Source organism: Dermacentor silvarum, chromosome 3 (genome assembly GCF_013339745.2).
Source record: "Dermacentor silvarum isolate Dsil-2018 chromosome 3, BIME_Dsil_1.4, whole genome shotgun sequence".
NCBI lineage: Eukaryota > Metazoa > Arthropoda > Arachnida > Ixodida > Ixodidae > Dermacentor > Dermacentor silvarum.
The window spans coordinates 224616387-224637932 of NC_051156.1; the positions used below are offsets into that span (position 1 = coordinate 224616387).

Here is a 21546-nt window from a genome sequence, read left to right on the forward strand (position 1 = left end):
TCCATGATAGTCCTTGGCACCGAATCTTCTTCTTCTTTCTTGGGTTTTACGTGCCAAAACCAGTTCTGATTATGAGGCACGCCGTAGTGGAGGGCTCCGGATTAATTTTGACCACCTGGGGTTCTTTAACGTGCACTACAACGCAAGCACACGGGCGTTTTTGCATTTCGCCTCCATCGAAATGCGGCCGCCGGGGCCGGGATTCGATCCCGCGATCTCGTGCTCAGCAGCGCAACGCCTTAGCTGACTGAGCCACCCCGGCGGGTGGCACCGAATCTTGGTTAAAGACTTCAGTTGATGATAGTGAGGTGTTTCCAGAAAACTACGTCGTCTATCACAAAGATAGGCCCACTGCAGGTGGGGATGTCTTTCTGCTTGTTCATTCATCATTACAGTCTTCCGCAATTTATCCCGAGTGCAATGCACTGGAGTCTGTATGGTGCAAGATAGTCCTATCTGATAATTTCGCATTCACTATTTGAGTGGTTTATCGATCACCAAGCTAAGATATTAGCACAGTGCAAACATTATATGAAATTCTCTCCGAGGTGTCAGTGCTTCTTGGGCGTGATTTTAATCTGCTTGGGTTATCTTGGTGCAATGATACGTGTTTTAAGTTCTAGCGGGCGCATGAACCTTGCAATGAAAAATATCATTTAGTCTGACGCAGTACGCTACCGATCCTACTCGCAATGACGCTGTGTTAGACTTACTGTTTTGTAACTCGTCAGATTTCGTAAGAAATGTGACTGTCATTCCGGGAATTAGTGACCATCTTGCTGTTGTTGCCGGTATCCGATAATAAAAAAACCGAGCGAAGTTATCTACGAGTACAAGGGTCTACTTTTATGAGAAAGGTGACTACGATGCCATTTCTCAAGAACTTCGTAATTTCTGTTTTCGAGTTCTTATCTGAGGAGCGTAATGTGCATGATATGTGGGACAATTTTAGGAACATATTACTCGAGCTGGTAAGTGCACATATCCCCAATGTTGATTCTTCGCGGCTTAAAAAGCACAAACAGCCATGCGTAACAATGCATATACTAAAACTTATCAATAAAAGGATTAGCGCCTTTAACGCATTCAAGAAAAGCAAATCAGCTGCTCATTTTGAAAAACTACATACGATTACATTCGAATATAAGCTAAAAACGGGAAAAGCTAAAGATGACTACTTCACCGAGCTGAGCAACAAAATGAAATCAAACCCTAAAATGTTTTGGAAGTACTCACAACAGTGTGGTTCAGATTCCCTCGGAATACAGGAGTTAAATTATAATGGTAAGATAATTGCGGAAGGCAGGGATAAAGCTGGGTGCCTAAACAACTTTTTTCATTCGGTATTCTTACCCACCCACACCCCTTATACTCATCCACCTATTATGAATATTTCGCCTATGCTTCCTGTTGAGCTTGTGATAGCAACTTAGTAGAGAGCTATATGGAGTAAGGATAGTAGTTTTATAAGCTGTATAAACTTGGACATGCAGCAGCACCAGCAACGCGCAGAACTGTTGTCGACGCCGTCGCCGTTTTGCCCGCGTTCGCACCGAACGCGTGCGGCGTTGATGATGTTGCCAGGGCCTCTGGGGGCGGCTCGGAGGTTTTCGACGAGATCAGAACGGGAAACTCGTCGATCAGCATCGGAAGGCTTTACCACATGCTCGCCTCGCAACGTTTTTATATAAATACGCATTTAGTGCCGCAGCTAAACGTCGCCTCCCCTCCCTCCCTCCCGTCCCCCCATACGGCCTTTCGCGTGACGGAAGACGTCGCGTTTGCTCTCTCTCTCTCTCTCTCTCTCTCTCTCTATATATATATATATATATATATATATATATATATATATATATATATAGAGAGAGAGAGAGAGAGAGAGAGAGAGATATATATATGTATGGTAAATATATATAATAGTAAATATAATATGGTATATATATATATATATATATATATATATATATATATGGTAATTGTAAAGGAGGAAAGAGACGCTTAATTCTGCAGCCCTCCAGGGAGCACGGCGTAGAACGCGTGTTTGTTCTCCGCCGTGCGTTCGCTCCACGTGAAAGCGCGCGTCCCTCGCGCCCTTTTACTCGCACATACAGCGTCCGGCGCGCGGCGACGATTTCATCGCCGTTGACGTCATACGGAACCTCACGGTGACGGCGACTACGACGGCAAAAATCCTCTTTGAGTGTCCATATAATGGCTATCGCAATAAAGCTATTGAACGATATTGATGAGATTAAATCTAGTGGTCCTGATGGATGATGGAATTTCCATCAGGACCACTAGATTTACTACAGCGGCACATAACAGCGGCACATAACAGCTTCGCGGCATCACACCGCTAGAAAAAACCGTCTGCCACATACGCGCACACCACAGAATCGTAGTCAAGCACAAGAAACATGAGGCAAGCTGCTCACACACACGATCACACAAAAAAAGCACACGAGAATGCGCACGCAAAAGCACATCAACACGCATAAATCCTGAGACGCGCTCGCCCATTGACAGCGACGCGACGCAGCAGGCCGCGCCTTTTTTTTTTTTTTTTTTTTTTTTTTTTCTTAATCCAGGGGCCGTGGTAGAACATAGTTCAGGTTGGCCAGTGACCTCGCTTGGCCGCGCGTCCTTGAGTTGACGTTGCCATTCAACATGTCCCCAAGAGGAGGCCTTGCCACGTGTTCTGAAAAACCTATGACGCGCGGCGCACATATGCTCCTGCCTGCACGTTGCATCATGAACTGGATCATGTGAAGGACACGGTGTAGAATTGTTTTTCGGCGCAAACTGCTACTACGTTTAAATCAACAAAAGATGCAATTTCGAAAATGGGCTTGAAGCAGCATGTGTATGATGTAAAAACGAAAAATGTAGCTTGCGACGTACTTGCGGAGGATGTGGCAGCCTCCAACCATGGCACTGGCCTTCTTGGACAAGGCTGTCGTTATCGCCAACAATCAGCATATCACGGTGGTATCTCGTGGGCTTGCTACCGAGGCTACAGATAAGGCCGAATCGCAGCGATGGCATTATTGCATCTGCATACGGAATATGCCTAGGTCTCAGCCCTGGCGTCGTCAAATGACGACATGACTTAGAATCGGAATTTTCAGCATGAAAAAAGAGCTGAAACTGCTTGTATTTTCCCCGCATCGTACTATTGAAAGTGCTAGTGCCATTGCCATGGTTAGTCACCTGACTCTACGGAGCTGTGTCGAACGAAGAAGAAGAAATGACAACAACAAACATGGCAGACGCGCCGTCAGGTACGTGCACTTTTTTTCTTTTATAATTCAATAACCCCTGCGTAGTTTACGTTGCGGTTTTTTTTATAGTGTCTAAATAGATTGCAGAGAACGCATGTACTTGAATAAGCATCATTGCATTGTGATATTACTTGTAAGAAGATGTTTTTTCCGTGTGCGGTTTTGACGACATCAGGGCTTTGTGGTTGTATATGGCGTGCCGTCGGCTTGCCATTGCGTCCGATTTCATTGGGTTTTTTTTTTTTTCATTTTTTTTTTCAGGCACGCCTATACCGTTGTAAGAGGGACATGAGGACGATGACGTAGCCGGTATCATGGTCGTGTCGAGGACATTGTGCGCGTACTCGCCCGAAAGAGACCCCTGGAGAGAGCCGGAGGTGCGGTAGTGCATCGGGTGGTCGACGAGACGGTATCGGGGCAAGTCGAGGGAGGAAGGCTTGTCTGATGGTGGCTGACGGGCACAAGACGAGATGCGGGTAGCGCTGGCGGTGGGAACGCATGCAGCGATTCGCGCACCGTGCGGTCAGCCACTGGAAGAGGGTAGTACGACGGCTGTACGAGCAGTGCCGTCGTTCCTACTCAGAAGGGCGAAGGCGGCGAGCCGAGCGGCGGCTGCGACGACCAGCGTGGCAAGCTTCTGGAACGACACTGCGCGTGCCAAGCTTGCGCCTTGAGCACGCACTGCGCTTCCTTATTTTTCACTTCTTTGACAGCCGGCGCCAAGGCACCGGCTGAGAGCGCCGACCAAAACGCCCAGCGTTGCGGCGTCGGTGGACGCTACACCGTGTATACCGACAGATTCATTCTATTCCCGCCAGAACTTGCGTTCTAGGAAGAATGCACGGATGCAATTTTCCGTGAACTTGATAATGGAAACTTGTCTGATGTGGAGGGCGAAATCGACGGATCTTCAGACAGCGGTGATGAGTTTGAGCAGCCTGAGCCAGATATTTCACGTTATCAATGCCTCAGTTGTGAACGCATGACTGGAGTATAGAAGTGATGCAGCTGCACGAGGACTGATGCCTGGCAAGCAACTGGACTTACTGGACTTCATCCTCCATATTACTGAAGCACTTGCACGAGCCGACAGCCGGCCAAACGTGCAAAAGGGAGGAAGGCCGTCACTCTCCCCTCTGGTGACTTCGAAAAAAGCAAGATATGCTGAAAATAGGCCTGTACAAGACGTCAGGTTTGATCATGTGGGACACTGGCCTCTTCGTACCGACAGCAGAGAACACCGTTGTAAGCTTGAGGGATGCACAGGACGAACCCGTATCATGTGCGAAAAATGTAACGTGCACCTGTGTCTTGCCAAGGCTCGAAACTGCTTCAGAGGCTTCCACATGAAGAATTAGTGAAGTTTGTGTTTGCAATGATTGTGTTTTCCACTTCTGAATAAATGAGCTTTTCACTGCGTTTCGCAACCACTGAGCCCTGATGTGCGGTTTTGACGACATGACTGTAAATCGACAAATAATTGCACAAATGACTTATTTTTTGCTCAGGCATGTTTCTAGAGTCCTTGTGGTGTAAAATATGCAAAGCAAAAAAATATATGCAAGAAATAGAAAATCCAGGGCTGAAAGGGTTAATTAACAGTTACTGTTTGCAAACAAGGCTACGGTATAAATGAGTGGGAACTGTTATCAGTCATATGCAATAAAATCTTTTTATAGCGAAGTTGAAGGGGCGGCCAAAATTACGTCATTATATTCATTACTGCCGTTCACTGCAGTACATGCGCAATGTCGCGCACAAATTTGAACTGGCATAGAAGAAGACGGCTTTTTGGCCAGCAGAACCACTACATGGCCACGTGCTCGCTGAACTTCTAATAAAACAGCGAAAGAAACTTCGGCGTCCTTAACACACCACTTTTTAGCATCTGACACGATTGCCTTTACGGCAGCTGCCTTCTGTTTCAATGTGATGATCTTTCGTTACGCTTGATGGGTCTTCTCGCATCGCGAAACCGGCGAAACGGAGACGCAGTTGAATAAATAGGTTGCACGCTGCGACACCAACAATGTTCGTAGTGTTTGAGCAGCACGTGGTACACACAGGGAGGCGTGGCCTCTGAAATTGCACCGGTGCAATCTCCGAGGCCACGCTTATAGCTGCACTAACTAGCCTGCGCGGTGCCGCAGTGAGAAAAATTGCGACGGCGATCTAGAGTCTGCTTATGCGCAACTACGTATAGTGGTGACAAAAAAGTGTTCGACGGTGGATTCAACGCAAATACCTAAAGGTTTTAAACATCGGCACCGAATGTGTGCTCTACCCTGCGGAAAGCAGAAGCGAGCCTGCAAGGGTCTGGCATTTCTTGTTTCGTATAAATTCAAGTTTAGTGTATCTATTGGTAGGATGATTTTACTTCGTTGAAACGAGGTTATAAAAACTTGGATATCTTCGGGGATTTCAGCGGGAATGTCATTTTGTTGTATACAATAAGTTGTTATATCCCGTTTCATTAAAACGAAGTTTCACTGTAACATATTTGTTAATATTTTGTCTTACCTTGTAATTGCAGGTGCCAGATCTGAGGTCAAGCATCATTGGAACACGCTGAATTTTCTGCGGGTGCATCAACCTGTGGAACTGTTTAAGCCAGCTCCCTGAATCGTGAAGTGACCAAGTTATGATCACAGACAGCCGCAATGCAAACTCTAGGAGGTGCATTAGAAACATTTTGCTTATGTAGTGGCGTGTTACTGATTTATTAAAAATTCTTTGAAACCTTTGGCCACTTTAGCGCTTCATTTGTGTGAATAATCATGCTTTATGTTAAGCGTGGCTTTGAAACTTGTTTATCGCTTTTGTGGCTTTGCCAATATTTAAGTGATGCTATGGTGGGTTGTAAGAAATGGGCCATAGGGATTGGTGTTGTCGGTAAAGCCAAGCTTTTTTCAATATTGCGAGGAATAGGAACATTCTCATTGATTTCTCTATGAAGCAGATAACAGGGAGACACTCAATTCTTTTATAAATAATGCCATTATTGAAGGGTGTATTGTGTATCTAAATTCTTGTGCGTGCCAAACATCCATGCAAGGAAAACTTATCTAATAGTGTTGCAGGAGTCTTTGATATCATTCCATCTGCAAATCTAGATCAGTGTTGACGAGGTAAGTAAAATGATATTGTGTCTTCCCGGACCGTAATGGGCAGTGTATGCCGTTTCTAACCAGACCACTGAAGCTAAGCAACATTTCGTTTCATAGTTGACATCGGAAGGAAACAGACCATCTGGATTGCAATATGGCCCAATTTTAGCTTCTACAGACTTTAAAATGTCATCTTTGTGCTAGTGCTTCCCCTAGCTGAGAATAGATTAGGTGTTGAACTAAAGTTTAGAGAGGTGAAGTCCGTTGTACTTTATATATTAACACGAAAGTGTTTTATGCCGGGGTCCACCAAGACTTCACTGACGTATTTCCGTCACGGAAATACGTCACACGAACATAATACAAAGAAAGAAACCAGAAGAAAAAGTTCCACAAACATGCAAAATTTGGAAATCGAACCCACGACCTCTCGGTCCGCGACGATAAATCGCCGAGCGTTTAACCCATTGCGCCACAAACGCATTTGCAGAGAACTACACAGACGCGCCTTATATATCTAACACTCCTCCGTGTACCCGCGCTCTTGCTCGGGGCGGTGCCGCCGCCTACGAGCAGAAAAGAGAAGTACTGCATTATGACACTAACGCGCACCGACAGTGAACGCTTCGGTGGTCTCAGCACTTCGACGCCTCGATGCCAGCATTCGAAGGGACGCTGGCATCAAGAAGCACTACCAACGCCACTTAGGTGGCGTTCACCGTACTCAGCACAGCGGAGCGTGGCCTCCGCAATTAGCTCTGAAAATGTTTCTGAAGTTGATCGCGGAGGCTGCAATTACGACGCGCTGTACGCGCTGATTTGACTCGGTGACGATTCAGTTACGTGCTTTGTCTTGCGCGTTGTATTAGTGTGTCAGTTACGTGCTTCGTCTTTCGCGTTGTGCTAGCGTGTGCAGCGTAGTGCAGCTTCCATATGCACGACGGTTGCTCATGGTCATCGACGTTGGTAGTCGTGATGGAGGAGACGTGCCACCAGGCGTCAGCGTGGGTGCATCAACGCCTAAGGGCGCTTTAGCCACAAAACACCAATAGACATTATATATCAATGTGCAATAAACATTACACTACTTCTGTGAAGACACGTTTCACTTTCGTGTTCTATACCGATTCCTATATAAGAGGGATCAACCACATTTTTTATTGATATATTCACACTCACCATGTTTATTGCTTATTTGTTTCTTCACTTTTTTTTCCTCTAAGTGAAGACATGGTAACTTTATGGAATACATTGTGTTGAAATACCCTACATCGTGTACTGATTTCACGTCCTCTGCACTTTACACTAAGTATATTTTCACAGTCACTCTTTTGTAAATACTGTCAAACAAAATTTAAGGCTTAATTAGCTAAATACGAGTGACTAGAAAAGGCCATGCCTTAGTTTTCCAGTAGATGTTTAAAGCATTTAAAAACGTTTTCAAGACATCCTCAAAATGTACAGCAGAATGTTTTGTAACCGTTTTCAAAACGTTCCCAAGATGTCTTGCAGGACGTCTTCTAGCTGTCTTTAAGACGTCTGATATCCCAAACTTGGCAGTGCCTTAGACGGTCTTAGAGACGGTTACAAGACATTTTTAAGACGTCCGACAAAATCTTGGTAAGATGTCTTGAAGTTTTTAATATCTTTTGAAAACGTCTCCTAGACATCTTGTAAACGTCTAAAATAGTTTTGAAGACGTCTTGCTTATCTTGTCAAGACGTCTTAAAGATGGCTTATAGACCAATTTGTGTTCAGTGGGGTAGATTCTGAAACAGTTGTTTCGGTCTACAATGACACGTTAGTATTCCGCCGAAGAGGGCAAAATTTCCTGCAGTCCGTGGCCATTGCCGTGGCGTGGTACATTGCGTACATGCAGCGTTGCCTGTGCATTCATCTCACACGTTTGAGTTCCTTCAGCCCCACGTGGCCACAGCAACAACCGGGAGAGCAACGTCCAGATAAAACAGCTGAACAAAACACAGAGACTAACACAAACCTGCCCACACGATGCGTTTTCCACGGTACGAAACCTACAGCACAACACGTGTGAGCGCACACACCTTAACAAAGCCGCCATTGTGCCACAACATGGCTGCTACAACTCAAAAATTGTGCAAAAATAAACAAAAATACCATGACTACGTCACTTCCTCCACACTTTTTCCTAGCGCGCGGAGGGGGTCGGGCCTCTCGTCAGTTTTTTCCTTCCTCCATGCTAGGGTGGCTAGCATCGAGGAAGCATTCTTGCCACCCTATCCATGCCTTCCTCCGTGGTCACAATCGTCTCAACGTCCGCCATGTTGGATGTACAGCTGTGCCACCTATAGACCGTGAAAGTTGCGATATCGCATCACACTGATGGCAGAACATGAACCATGCTCCTACAGTGCAGTAGCTTGTTGTTCTACCTATCAGGGCACAGATGGATGCATCGCATGAAAATAACCTTACCACTCCTTTTGTCGTGCAAGCCATCGCTTTGAGACGCTCGGCGCGTGCGCACGTCGCACCGCATTTTACTTATAAAAGTGAGAGCGTGTTTCCCCTATCCTTCCCCTGTGGCAGCTAGTGCTCCGAGACGCTATGACACTGCCTTCATGATCGGCCCAGTTTACCCAGAGCATTGCTCCAGGTCGGCGGCAGATAGGACGTGCCCTGCATTGAGTGTTGCGTAACACTATAAAAACGAGACACACTTGTGATGAAGTTCATCTTCGAAATCGAACAGTGCAAAACAGGTGAAGGACAAAGACTCCAACACGGGCGCCGAGTTGCCCCAAGTCATCGCCTACCTTGACAATCATCTTCCATGGTTCCGCCACTTGTCTTTCCTTTTTCTCCTTTTATATTTTTATTTCTTTTCACTTGCGAGACTGACTGGTGTGCTTGCAGCTATCGCTTATGACGTGTCACATACTTGGAAAGAATTCAATCTCAATCACTTAAGGTCACTGACAGCCGAGTGACACATAGCTGTGACCACTTATTATTGAGGTAAGCTTCACGTACAGTCTTTGTCTGGCTAGCACGGTTGTTTTGTACTGTACAGTGGTACACATGCGGAAAATGCACAGTGTGCTAACAAGTGCTATTATTGATCCTTTTTTTTATCATTCTTTCTCAGGTGTTCTCTCACTAATATCAATGCAGTGCCCCTCTGATCAATGAAGGCATTCCCACACGACAGACGCAACTGACACACCACACTAGTGGCGCATGAAATGGAAGGGTTTGCACGTTTAACTTTGCATTGTGTGTTCTCTCATTACTGCATCCTCTTTTAAAAAAAGAGAAATTGAAATAGAGAAATTGAAATGGAAGAATACTTGTTCTCAGTGGGACGTGGCGGCAGCGACTGTCCCTCCATCCACATTCTTTGGCATTTGCGCGCATGTGCCAAGCCTAGCTATGGGAGTGTTATCCAATATAACTAATGATCATGGCAGCACTATGGAGCAACAAAACACATCAAGCAAGGTCATTGCACATGAAAAAGATTGGTTAGTTGATTCAATTTAACATCTCAGAGTAAACGAGTCTATGAGAGACACTGTAGAAGACTTCGGTAATAATGCCTACATGGAGTTCTTTAACAAGCACCCAAAGCTTGGTACATGAGCATTTTTACCTGCTGCCTCTATAGAACATAGCCACAATTGGGAACTGAGTGCATAACCTTATAGTCACCAGCAGAATGCTACATTGAGTTGTCATGGCATGTACATATGTAAATCAAGCTGTATGCATGCAAAGTAAAACAGAGGAGACACAGCTTTAATGCTGCTTTTTATTTTCCAGTTTATGCTCCAATTGTCCAATAGTATGCATCTTTGACATAATGGGTAACAAGTGTCACACTAAACAATACATCTTGGGAATAAAAAATATGTATAGCTGTGCTCTACATCTGGACACACAGGTACACAACAAGGCAATGAAACACAAGTAGAGGGCCTTGCCTTTCTACTGCATGCACCTACTTGTGCTCATATAAGGAAGCAAACCTACAGGTATTGTTTTTAACATAAGGACACATGAAATGCAACAGCAAAGCAGCATCTGTGTAGAGCAATAAATGTTGCTTATCCCAAATAGGGAAAGAATAAACTGTCTGAAGCCCAGGTTCAAAGCTGTCGAGAATAATAGTCACGGGTAAGATACATACTTGATGTACAAATAATGACGACATGCAAAATGGTTCAAGAAAAGTAGTTCTGAGCACAGATGAGATTCTGCAATATTTAGAAAGCTCCGCTTCCTTTAAATGGTTTTACAGGAGATCACATGTAAACAAAGGTGAAATGAAACAAAAGATTTCCACATTGAAATAGTATTCTCATTGTTAAAGCTATAAAATTATTTTTCATTAAATGAAGCTGGCACAACTTCACAGAATCAGGCACTAGTTTACCCAATATAACAATGATGTTAGCACTAAATACAGATGAATAAAATATATGAACAGCATAGAAAGTAGCTATATTGCCCAACTTGTTCCTAATTAAATCTGTACAAAACCATAACAACCATTTCCAACCACTTGGACAGACAAGGAGCTTGCCGGAAAAGGACACATTTTATCATAAATTGGCTATCAAACAGTCTATTCAATGCCCTAAAATAAGTTCCAGTTCTTTGGGTGAGAAAATGTTGAACTAAAGATAAAATACTCCTATATATTTCCTTCTAGCCAAGATCACACACTAGCTTGCAGGTAAACCACTACAGTAGAGGACAAGGTAGAAAGAAGCATCAGTGAAAAGGTATTCTTTCACAGGTGTCATAATGAAGGTAGTTGGAATAAATGGTTGAGGCTTTCATCTCGAAATCATTCAGAATGTGCACTTGTAAGCTCTCATAACCTCTTCGGCATATTTTGTTCCATAGCTCAACATTCTCCTGCACACTTGAGTGAATATATCCATGTGAAAACTGTACATACAGACAACACAGGTAACTATCAGCATAGTCAATGCTGATTCCCTGCTGTCACCAATCCTAAAAACTTTGCAATGCGTGCCCAGTCAAAAGTACGACACAGAATTCTCAGCCATGCTGCCAACACTCTTCAATAAGCACACAAGAGGAGCCATGCTTTATAAGAACGGAGGGAAACTTAAATACTGTACAGAGAGGAAAGCTCCGTTCCTCATGACTGTAAGGCTTCGGCAGGGCAAGGAACAACACACCGGAAATATTCCTGTCATTACAAAACTCCACCAGTCCACCTTCAAGGCAGCACCACACTTCGGATGCTGAACAAGACAGCATTTGTACTTTCTTGAACACAGCCTTACAAAACAGCACATCACATACTCATCTCTGCAGCAGATAAGTAAAGTGAACGTTTGGCCCAAAGTGTTAAAACACGCTTTCTTGACATTGTAGCTGCAAAGAGGCAACACACACAAACGTTAAAGATCATGTTGCATCATAATTTTGCACACCTTCAGTCACTTGGTACTGCCAAGCAAAGTCTTGGATATCTGACACCATGCCAAGTCTAAAGAACGAGGATGGGGAGTGAGAAACTAGATGTGGGACCAGAATGCACAGAGTCGTCAGGCAGCCTCGACACTTGGCTGTGAGAAGAGTGCATACTCTCGCCGCAGTTCCGACCAGAAGACGAGACTCAGCACAGTGTGGGGGCCAAGCCTGAGAAAGCTGGCTGTCACGCCCTTGTAGAAACCCAAAGGTCCTTCTGTCTTGAACACCTGCATCAATTTCAACAAGATGCCATGAGGCACATTAAGCAGGAATTGCCATTTGCATGGCAGAGTTCGCAGAAGTTCTAAGGTAAAAGATTCATGGATGTCCAAGGACTTCCCAAGGTCCCAACAAAGCATTTTTAAGATGATTAGTGTGGTTTATTGGAGCAAGGGCCTTTGTGGCCAAAGAGTGCCAAAAAAAAAGCATTTTTGAGGACTAAGTATGTTTGAGGTGTTGAAACAAAATGCATAACAAGCAAACTTTCTTATTGCGCACAAACAAAAATAGTACACAAAAATAGAGCTTATCGATAAAACCAGCTCCTCGACCACCATTAGCCAGCATAAATCTTCTTAACCTCATTTCTTTCACTTGACTTGCAGATCACACCAGCCTTGCATTAACATGTTTAAGCAATATCTGCTAAGCACAGCCAAAAATAATGTTCAAGATTTTGTAGCACTTCGTGAAACTCATAGACACACCAGCACCCTTGATACCAGAGAAACATGCTAGAATGAATGCAATGCTGTTGTATAAATACATTCTGAAATAAATTTTTCAAAACAAACTAATATGATTGGAGAGATTAAGAACGCCACATTTACTTTCCCTATTCCCCTTCGACTAAGTGCAGCACAGATAGCAATGACCTGCCTACCTCTTTTTTCCTTATGTTCTGGTGCACTCATGGTAACAGGCTGTACACACAGGCTCCACACCGGAAGACAAGTACTAGCACCACAGGGCAAGTCAAGAAAAATCTGCCCGAGCCTCTTAGGTCACCAGCTAGTGGTAAGCGTGAAAGTCTCTGCGGCCGCTCGCCAATTTTCCCACACATGGTTAGTCACGCTTCTGCCGTGGCAACCTGTATCCCCGCAAGAAAGTCAGAAACACCTCTTTGCCTAGCCTATCCGAGGATCCTTCTGTGATGTTGGCTACAGCTAGCTGGCCTGCTCGAAAGATTATATAGCTCTAAACACAGTACAGTGCAACCCCAATTATACGACTTTGAGGGGACCACGCAAGACCGTCGTACAATCCAGGCGTAGTATAATCAAAAAACTAAGAATATAGGCAGTGACGCTCAGTCTTGCCCAAAAATGGGTACAGACCGCCTGAATAAGCCCGTGGCACGAACCTGCACTGCTTCCAAGAAAGGTAGATAAAATTATTTTAAAATTATCATATTTATTCAATTGTAACGCAAGTTTCTTATTTCGTGATTTCATTGCTTGAACTTGACCCTCGCGTTACAGTCAAATAACGACAAAATTGACCATTTTAACACAGTATAAATCATACCGATTTTCAGCGTTACATTGGCAACTTGTAACTTAACGTCTCGATCCAATCCATAGACAAGTCGACCGAAGTCAGAACTTGTTTTTGGTTGGAATCGGTTGGAATCGACGCTGTTTTCGCTGTGCTTGTGGCTGGTTAAAATGCTGCAATACTCTATGGTATTTTGCGGTTCGACTCCGTTGATTCGCGACGTTAAGGCGATGCAGCGCATTCGGTATGATGGTCGCTTTGAGAGACAAGCAATTTTGATGACCGAGGAGCTGGAAAAGTCCGCCGCGGCTTGGTGTCTCGAAGTCGACGATTTGCAGATGGCGGGACCAGCGGCAGGCCCACTTTAAGTGTGAGGCCAGTCGGGAAAGCTCTGTGCAACTTGAAGTGGCTTGGTACTGACCCAGAATGAAATGGTTGTGCGGTCTTTTAAGAAATACTAAAATCTGAAGCAAGCTCGATGGCACGGAAGACAATTCTCGGGCGATCACTTTTGGAGATAGTTTCGCTTTCGCGAGACTCTGCTCACAAAACCCCTCAAAGTATACTGCCGATAGTTCTCTTGGCACTGATAACGAGATTAGGACAGCACCGGAAACACTTGTCGGGGACGTTTTCAGTGCCAAGCATGAAATTTTGCGAAAGTGAAAATATCTACGAAAGTGATCGCCTGAGAAGATCGCCCAAGGAAAGCTCCGTCTCCTCTTCCGACGACCATGATGAGTGAAGAGAACATTTCCAAATTGCGATTCCTTGAATAAAGGTACCATTTCATTTTCCGTTCATCTCGCGTTACAGTAGCAGTTTTATTTTCTTTATTTTGTGTGACTGGAAAGTCACCCCTCGCATTACATTCGGGTAAATACGGTATTGCGCACCCGTTATCAGCCTGCTGCAGTGTGCGTACGTGCCAGAATGTGTCTGCTTAGAACTTTTTTTTTATCTTGGGCGGTATCACAGAGGCGTACGAAGCGGGTCGGCGTAACATTGCATCGTATAACCGAGGTTATTAATACATTATTTCTATGGGGGTTTTGCTGGGACCAAACCAATTCTTCATACAATGCGGGTCGTTGCATGACCGGGGGACGTATACTCTAGGTTCCACTGTACGTATATGCTTTCCAAATGTACATGTGGTTGTCATCCATTGAAGCTTCAAGCTTCAATTGAACTGTCGTTGTCAGGCAGGATTGTGCAACCACAGCACAGGGAGTACTGAGGCGTAGCACCACGAGCACCCCTGTCTCATTACAACTGCCGCTTCCCCATTTTCTAGAGGAGTTGGAAGGGTGCACATGCGTACTATTTCGCACTCTTATGTTCTCATTAGTCGGGCAGGGTTTGCAACAGTAATGAATGTAAAAATAAAAAACTTAATGAAAAAATTAAATAGAAAAAACGCAGAAAGGTGCATTGAATTTGCAGTGCAGCCTACTTTATGAATTTTGCCAGTTGTCCCTCACTGACGTGAGGGGGGGGGGGGGGGGGGGCAACGCTGCTTTAGAATTTGTGTGCCGTAAACATAAGTACAAGGGCCAGTTGCAAGGAAGATTGCAATAACTCCAGCGTAAAAGATGAAACTACTACTTGACAACACCGCCAAATACACTAAATGACAGACTACATGCAACAATCACAGGCTATCATGTTGGCTTCCTCCGCGAAACCAAAAAGAAAGCTTGCATTATTCATTTTGTTTATGCATTGCTTCAAAAATTTTTGTCATATCACTTTTTAGATTTGTGGCACATTGTTTAGCAGATGAAGAACACTAACCAGACTTTTAACAATCAGGGTTTAATATTTTGGTTTGTTTCGATATTCAAAAATACCAAATAGTTCCTTCTTGAATACGAATAGTGAGCATGTAACATTCATTCGTATTCAAAATTTTTAATATTCACCCACCCCTAATACAGTCAAACACCCTGATAATGAAAGTGCTCAAGCTCTACAAAATCCTTCGTTATACAGGTCACTTCGTTGTAAAGGTCACGCACCATACCTCTGTTCCAACAAAAAACAACCTTTATTTAACACAAATTCTATAGATACTTTGTGAAGTAATTCACAAAGTTTTTTTGTGCGTTCTTTGTCTGACAATGTTCCAAGGTTCACAGGAAGCTCCAAGGTAAAAAGCCGAAGCTACACAAAGTAAAGCTGCAGATCATTGAATGCCGCTATTGCTTCCCTTGCCATCAAAATTCTGGGCTCACTCACAGGATCTTCATCACCGTTGTCTTCGCTGACATTCGCATCCTTTCTGCCCTAGATGGCTTTAAATATGTCGTCGGTTGCCAGTTACGATTTAAACATCACGTCGTCATCAACTACGATGTATTCGTCAGTTGTCGCAACCATTGGTGCGTTACAATAAGCAGCAACACGAGTTGACCGATTCCTGGAGCAGTGCAGCAGGACTACTTCCGATATATGCACGCTCGTCAAGTGCGTCTCTAGCACCGCCACTAGCGATATACATAGTGCAGATCGAACCTTTGCGACGTTTGCAGAGGGCAGTAACAACACTGCTACGTGGAGTTCATTGTAAAGCAACAAAGAAGCCATCGGAGACACCTACATGTCTTTGTTGCAAAGGCAAATTGATTGTAGTGGTCTTCGTTGTAGAGGCAATAACAACATATATGAAAGATAGGAATTTGGCAGGAACGTATTCAATCCTTCGTTATACAAGTCATTTCGCTGTAGAGGCATTCGTTGTAGAGGTGTTCGACTGTATTAATATTTGTAGCCAACAAAAATTCCCGAGCTACTACTACGATCTGTTCATAAGGATGCAATAATGCTATATAACAGTTTGCACAAAGGTGGTGGCTGCAGCTAACTAGGTACGCTAGGAAAAAAAATATAAAATGTACCTTTGCAAAGCAGTCAAACACGTTTTTATACATGAGGCCTTTGCCAGTAGCATCCGTAGGCTGGTTGTACAGACGTGTGCAGCAGACATCAAACGGGGTCATGGTGGCCACAACCACCAACCCACTCGCTGAACTGGCCACAAGTGCTTCAAGCCAGGACCGCTCCCGGAATATCTGCAAGCAGAAGAAGGAACGGTGCATAAGATGCACAAGTTTCTCAAAGCTGCTCATGAAGAGCAGACAAAAGAAACCAATGCACAGCAGTAATGGGCTTGAGCCAGGTGCTGTTTCAAGCTGTCTGAACATGCCACGTGATCATGATGTCATCTAACAGCCCAGCATCATGAATTTTAGCTGCAACTGGCATCAAGTATAGAGGTAACATGGTACAAAATGACGTGACCAGACCAGCTGGGATGAGAAAAACGCTTTTAGGTACTATAGAAAGAAGGATACCATGTGTTCATAGTAACATGGAAGCACACAAAAATAGGATGTCAGTATGGCCCCGAGTTCAAATTACTAAAGCAAGGCACAAAAAAAACAAATAAGTTATGTGTGCACAAGAGTTGATCTGGGCTTCTTTGCTGGAACACATTTATCATGGAGTGAAAATTACTCCAGTGTAAATGAGACCAGGCCATTGCCAACAAGTGCACCCCACATGTTCCTGTGCTTCCCTAGTTATGTGATATCACAAAGCTCACAATATTCACTGCTGAATAATTCCATCACGGCTTTATAGTTAAGCAAATAGAACTGGGCACTTGCAATACACATATGAGCAAAAGCCACAAGCCGAATGATCCATAACGCAGCATGCTGATCAGTTTTGCAGCATACACAGACGTGTGGTATCTGGCATAAAGTATTCCTTTCGAGAATGTCTAAAAAGTATGACAAATACAACCAAGCTGTTCTAGGCACTTTTCATAGTGGCAAGATGGCTACACAATTTCGCTTGCTTGCTAACAGGCAAACTGCATCAGCTGCATTAAAAAGGCCCTGAAGCACTTTTCTAGCTAATCACAGTATGGCCTCACTATTCAAGAATGTTGCAGTACGAATTTTCTGCCGCAAACATTTTTTCAAATCCTTATAGTATAAGCAGTTAGACGTGGTTATCGCAGCGATGAGTGGCTTTTTTTCTCCTTTCGTCCCCGCTAACTGGCCTGCCGGAAGCTACACAGGGGGCTCAGTCCAAAAGTTGTGTGCCTCACTGGCGAGAGGGCTCATCGCAGCACCCTGTGGTGATTGCGGTATCTACGTTACACAGCATGCAGGGGCTATCTCGGAGGTCACACAGTTACCCACAACTGTGGTGTGTAAAGCGACAATGCGAAGATTAAATGCTTTTTCTGTCTTTTTGAGTTCGCAGACATATATTTTTTTTCATTTATTTACCTCAAAATGAGAAATAGAAGTATTACTGAGAATGCCCTATCAATCACGAAATCAGCCAATAGCTGGTGGTGGGCTTTGCTTCTTGTGATGACAACATTGAGAAGGCGAGAGCATGCAATTTTTTACCGTTTTTCTCATGAAATTGTAATTTCATAATATACAATAATATTTGGCTCATATTTTCACAGGAGCCTCTTCTACAGATCGGCAGCATTTTCTTGCCATGTTCAAAATGTTCTTCAGGGCCCCTTTACCCGCAACTAACAACGTGGGGCTTGATTAAACATTGCGCAATACCACAGGATTCTGGCACAATGCCTTAGGTAACCCTAGAACTGGCAGAGTTGCATGCTTGCTGACCTGGGTCACTTCCTCCTATTTAATATCCGTTCCTGCAAGTGAGCCTTGGCAATTGCTTATAACTGCGATAAACATCAATTAAGATGATAGTATGAATGTGCACATGACCTAAGAAGATTTGCTAGTTCTGTATAAGTGAAGGTGGGTCATAAAACATTTTTTTGCCTTTATCATTTGCAAAGTCCATGAAAATGATTACGAGTGCTATTGTAGTCTTTTCTTTCTTAAAGGCATCTCCATAATAGCTTCAAGTGATCACCACAATGGTTGAACAGAAGTGTCTCTGGAGCCAACATCTTTATAAGGGGAGTTGCTTTTCAGCAAGGCAAAGACAACTCCCATTGTAGAAACGCTGGCTTCTGCGGCATTCCTTGTTCTACCACTGTTCATCACTTCAAGCCTTCGTCTTCCTGCAATCACATGCTTTGTTTGGAGACACAAAGGCTTATTGCAATAGAACCACTACTTTTGTTCTGCTACGACGGTTAGAATTCACTGTTGTAAAAGCCAGAAATTGTCATTTTTCTCCCCCCTGTGTAATATACCATTAGTTTCCAGTAGCCTGCAACAGCTGCATTTTCCTTGTCATTGCTTTAAGCCTGGATTTTGACAGGTTTCTTGTTTACGACATGCAACTTTTGTTTGGTCATTTGCCTTTTAATATACTACTTTGCATGTTTACATTAGGCATTTGACATTGCATGTTGTCTATGCAGATAACATTTGTGCAGCACATCAACACTGCTTTTGTCATTACTTGTGCAAGCACACTGCAAAGTGCAAGCGTTTGTATATGTGAACCTACAGCAGGTACCCTTTTACATTTGAAAAGGACACTAAAGGCAAATATTAAGTCAAGCTAAAGAAATAGTTTGATACTAAAAAAAGTCTAAGGTGTCAATATTACCAAACACACAGCTTAAATAAGCAATAAAATGTGGTAAGCGTAGGACACGATTCGAATCTCTACAGGGATTTACCACTACTAGACCGATCACACTGCACTGTTTCCCTATAACTGTCACTAGCAGTCAACCACTAATAAAAAGATTATTGCACCACATTTTAACACCGACGAAAATTCTGCTTGTAAACTTCAATTCTCAGAAAGAACTCCCTGACACTACCCTTGACAATGCTGTGGCTGGTTGAAAAGGTTCGTTTTTGCTCAACCCCGCGTCGCTCATGCTCTCCCGTTTGGGCACTTTCAACACCATGTAGGGCTGCGCTGGTTCTGCTGACTCACTAAGCTCATGCTGACTGCATACAGCAGAAAATGCCCCATTCATGTCATGTCGTGAGCATAAATCACTGGAATACAGTCTAGCACCACAAGTCAAAGCATTGTTACTGAGAGCATCAACGAGGTCCACTGCGACAAGCTTTTGAAGATGATTGGTAGGTTGTATTTATGATAGGCACGTGCTACGTTTTGGTCTTGTCAACACAACTAACCGCACCGTCATGGCTCTGTTTCCAGCCACCTCGTCAGGTTTTACACAAAAAAAACATAGTACCACTCACCGGTTACTCACCGACGGTGGCAAACGGCGGTGATGACGTATGTTTTGTCACACTGCCTCGCTTATTAAGGAGTAATTCGAATTCATTAGAGGAATGCAGCCCCTTCAGTTGCAATTTTCTCTGCAACTAAGTCGTTTCTCAGTACAAAATAAATGCTGCAAGGTTTCTGGAATGGTATTTTATATTTTAATAACAGTCTGCACTGACTTAATATTTGCCTTTAGTGCCTGTTGAGCTCAAATATATTAACATTGCACACAGTAAACCACTAATAGTAAACTTAAGTGTCAGTCACAACCAAACTCTAAACTTCCTATAGCAAAACATTATGTAGCAATCAACCAAGCTCAGCAAACCCGCTAAAGTAAACACCAGTGATAGTAGCTGTGCTACTGCAAGTAAGAAAACAGAGCCTGTCAAAGTGACAAGGTTTACATCCTAGCTCTAGCATTAGCTGCAGATGCAGCACGATGTATGGTGCTATTTTTCAGGGAAATCTACAGCTAAGCTCCATTCAGGTAGGTTTCGCATTCGCATGCTTCCTGTGCACAGCTATCACACTGTAGATCAACAAACTACATAATTTCTTTTATTGGTGTTTCTGTGTTCATGCATTTCATCATGCCTTTCATCAATGAGGAAGTAGATGTCCCATTCACTACTGAAGCAATCTTACAGGCTGGAGTAACGCTTCTATTTGATTCTTCTCATGGTAAAGCTATCAAAATAGCTAACATTAACCGTTGTCCAAAAATGATTTACTCTGATTGGATTCTACTGCACATACTAACATAATGCGACAGCAAAGTAGCAAACTGAGCATGTGCCACCACTGAATATACGGTGTGCACTGCTGGTCGCTGACTGTGCCATGCTTATTTTCAGAACATCATATATAAATCAAGAAAAAGCTCGTTATTAGAGATGTGCATTGGTGCTGCCACATCAAGTTGTCTCCTCATGATACAGAGGCCAGAGAATACACAGTGTTGCTGTTACAGACTTTCAATGCTCTTTGCATTCACTTTCTCTGCTGGCAACTACATTGCTCACCCAATTAGCAAAACTGCAAAGAGCTTTCTCATTTTCTATTCATTGCACACTTAACATGTGACACAAAGTTCTCTTCTGTGCTCTTATGGCTATCATCTCACAATTCCCACTGGTACTAGAGACCCATAACATGTCAAAACAGTTACATTTACCAATACGGTTTTACTCAAACAATCTGTTTTTCAAACCCCTTTCTTTCATTAATACAGCCGCGGTAATGTATTACGACATTGGTCATTGTGATGAAGACGACAGGGAGCTTGGCAATTTTGGGACTTGGCTATTGTAAAATACAATTTCTTGATGAACCTGGTATATGATATATAATTAGTAGAGCTTTATAAGTAAGTCAAATCATACTCTTTTCTAAACTTAGCCAAATGTGTGTGTCTGTGCTTGCTCCACTTTGACATAGAACCGACAGTAAGACACGTGTCCATTGCTGCTGCTTATCAAGCCAGACTGCTTTTATGCCACTTTTATCTTTTTTTCCGACATGCTGGCTGAACTTGGGTTCTAGTGTTGGAACTCATTTTATAGTAGTGAAGGTTTATGAAGAGATCCCATGAACTGATGAAGTGATACGTTTCCTCGAGCGATATTGCCACTATCACTTTATTCTTTAAGTGTTCCGTCCGTTTCTTTTTCAGATCACATATCGGAGAGAAGGAGTGCCCTATAAGAGGTACCAGCATCTCTCTGCAAACATTTAATATTAAAAAATAGAAGATAAGGCAATGGCAACATTTGAACTTCAGTACACCTTTCTGCACATTTTCTTTCACTGTTATGGGGGAATAATGGCAGGGAAGGGTTTGTCACGCCACACGGCTTTGGATGGCAAGTATGGCTACAAAGCAAGAACACACTGTTGGCAAGAGGGCGACGCAGCAAACCTTCCACAATGCCGAAGGGGGCCCTCTGGCACCG

The 21546-nt window shown here is 43.6% G+C and overlaps 1 protein-coding gene across 1 annotated transcript in view; it reads right to left on the bottom strand.

The window, feature by feature from the left end:
- Positions 1-10164: 10164 nt before the first annotated feature.
- LOC119446788 (solute carrier family 25 member 35) overlaps positions 10165-21546 on the bottom strand; it is a 28769-nt gene continuing 17387 nt past the window's right edge. Inside the window, exons 3-4 of the mRNA XM_037711337.2 lie at positions 16276-16449; positions 10165-12105 (exon numbers count right to left, since the gene is read on the bottom strand). Of these exons, the coding sequence (XP_037567265.1) occupies positions 11953-12105; positions 16276-16449 (327 nt within the window). The 3' untranslated portion in view covers positions 10165-11952. The remainder of the gene's footprint in view (positions 12106-16275; positions 16450-21546) is intronic.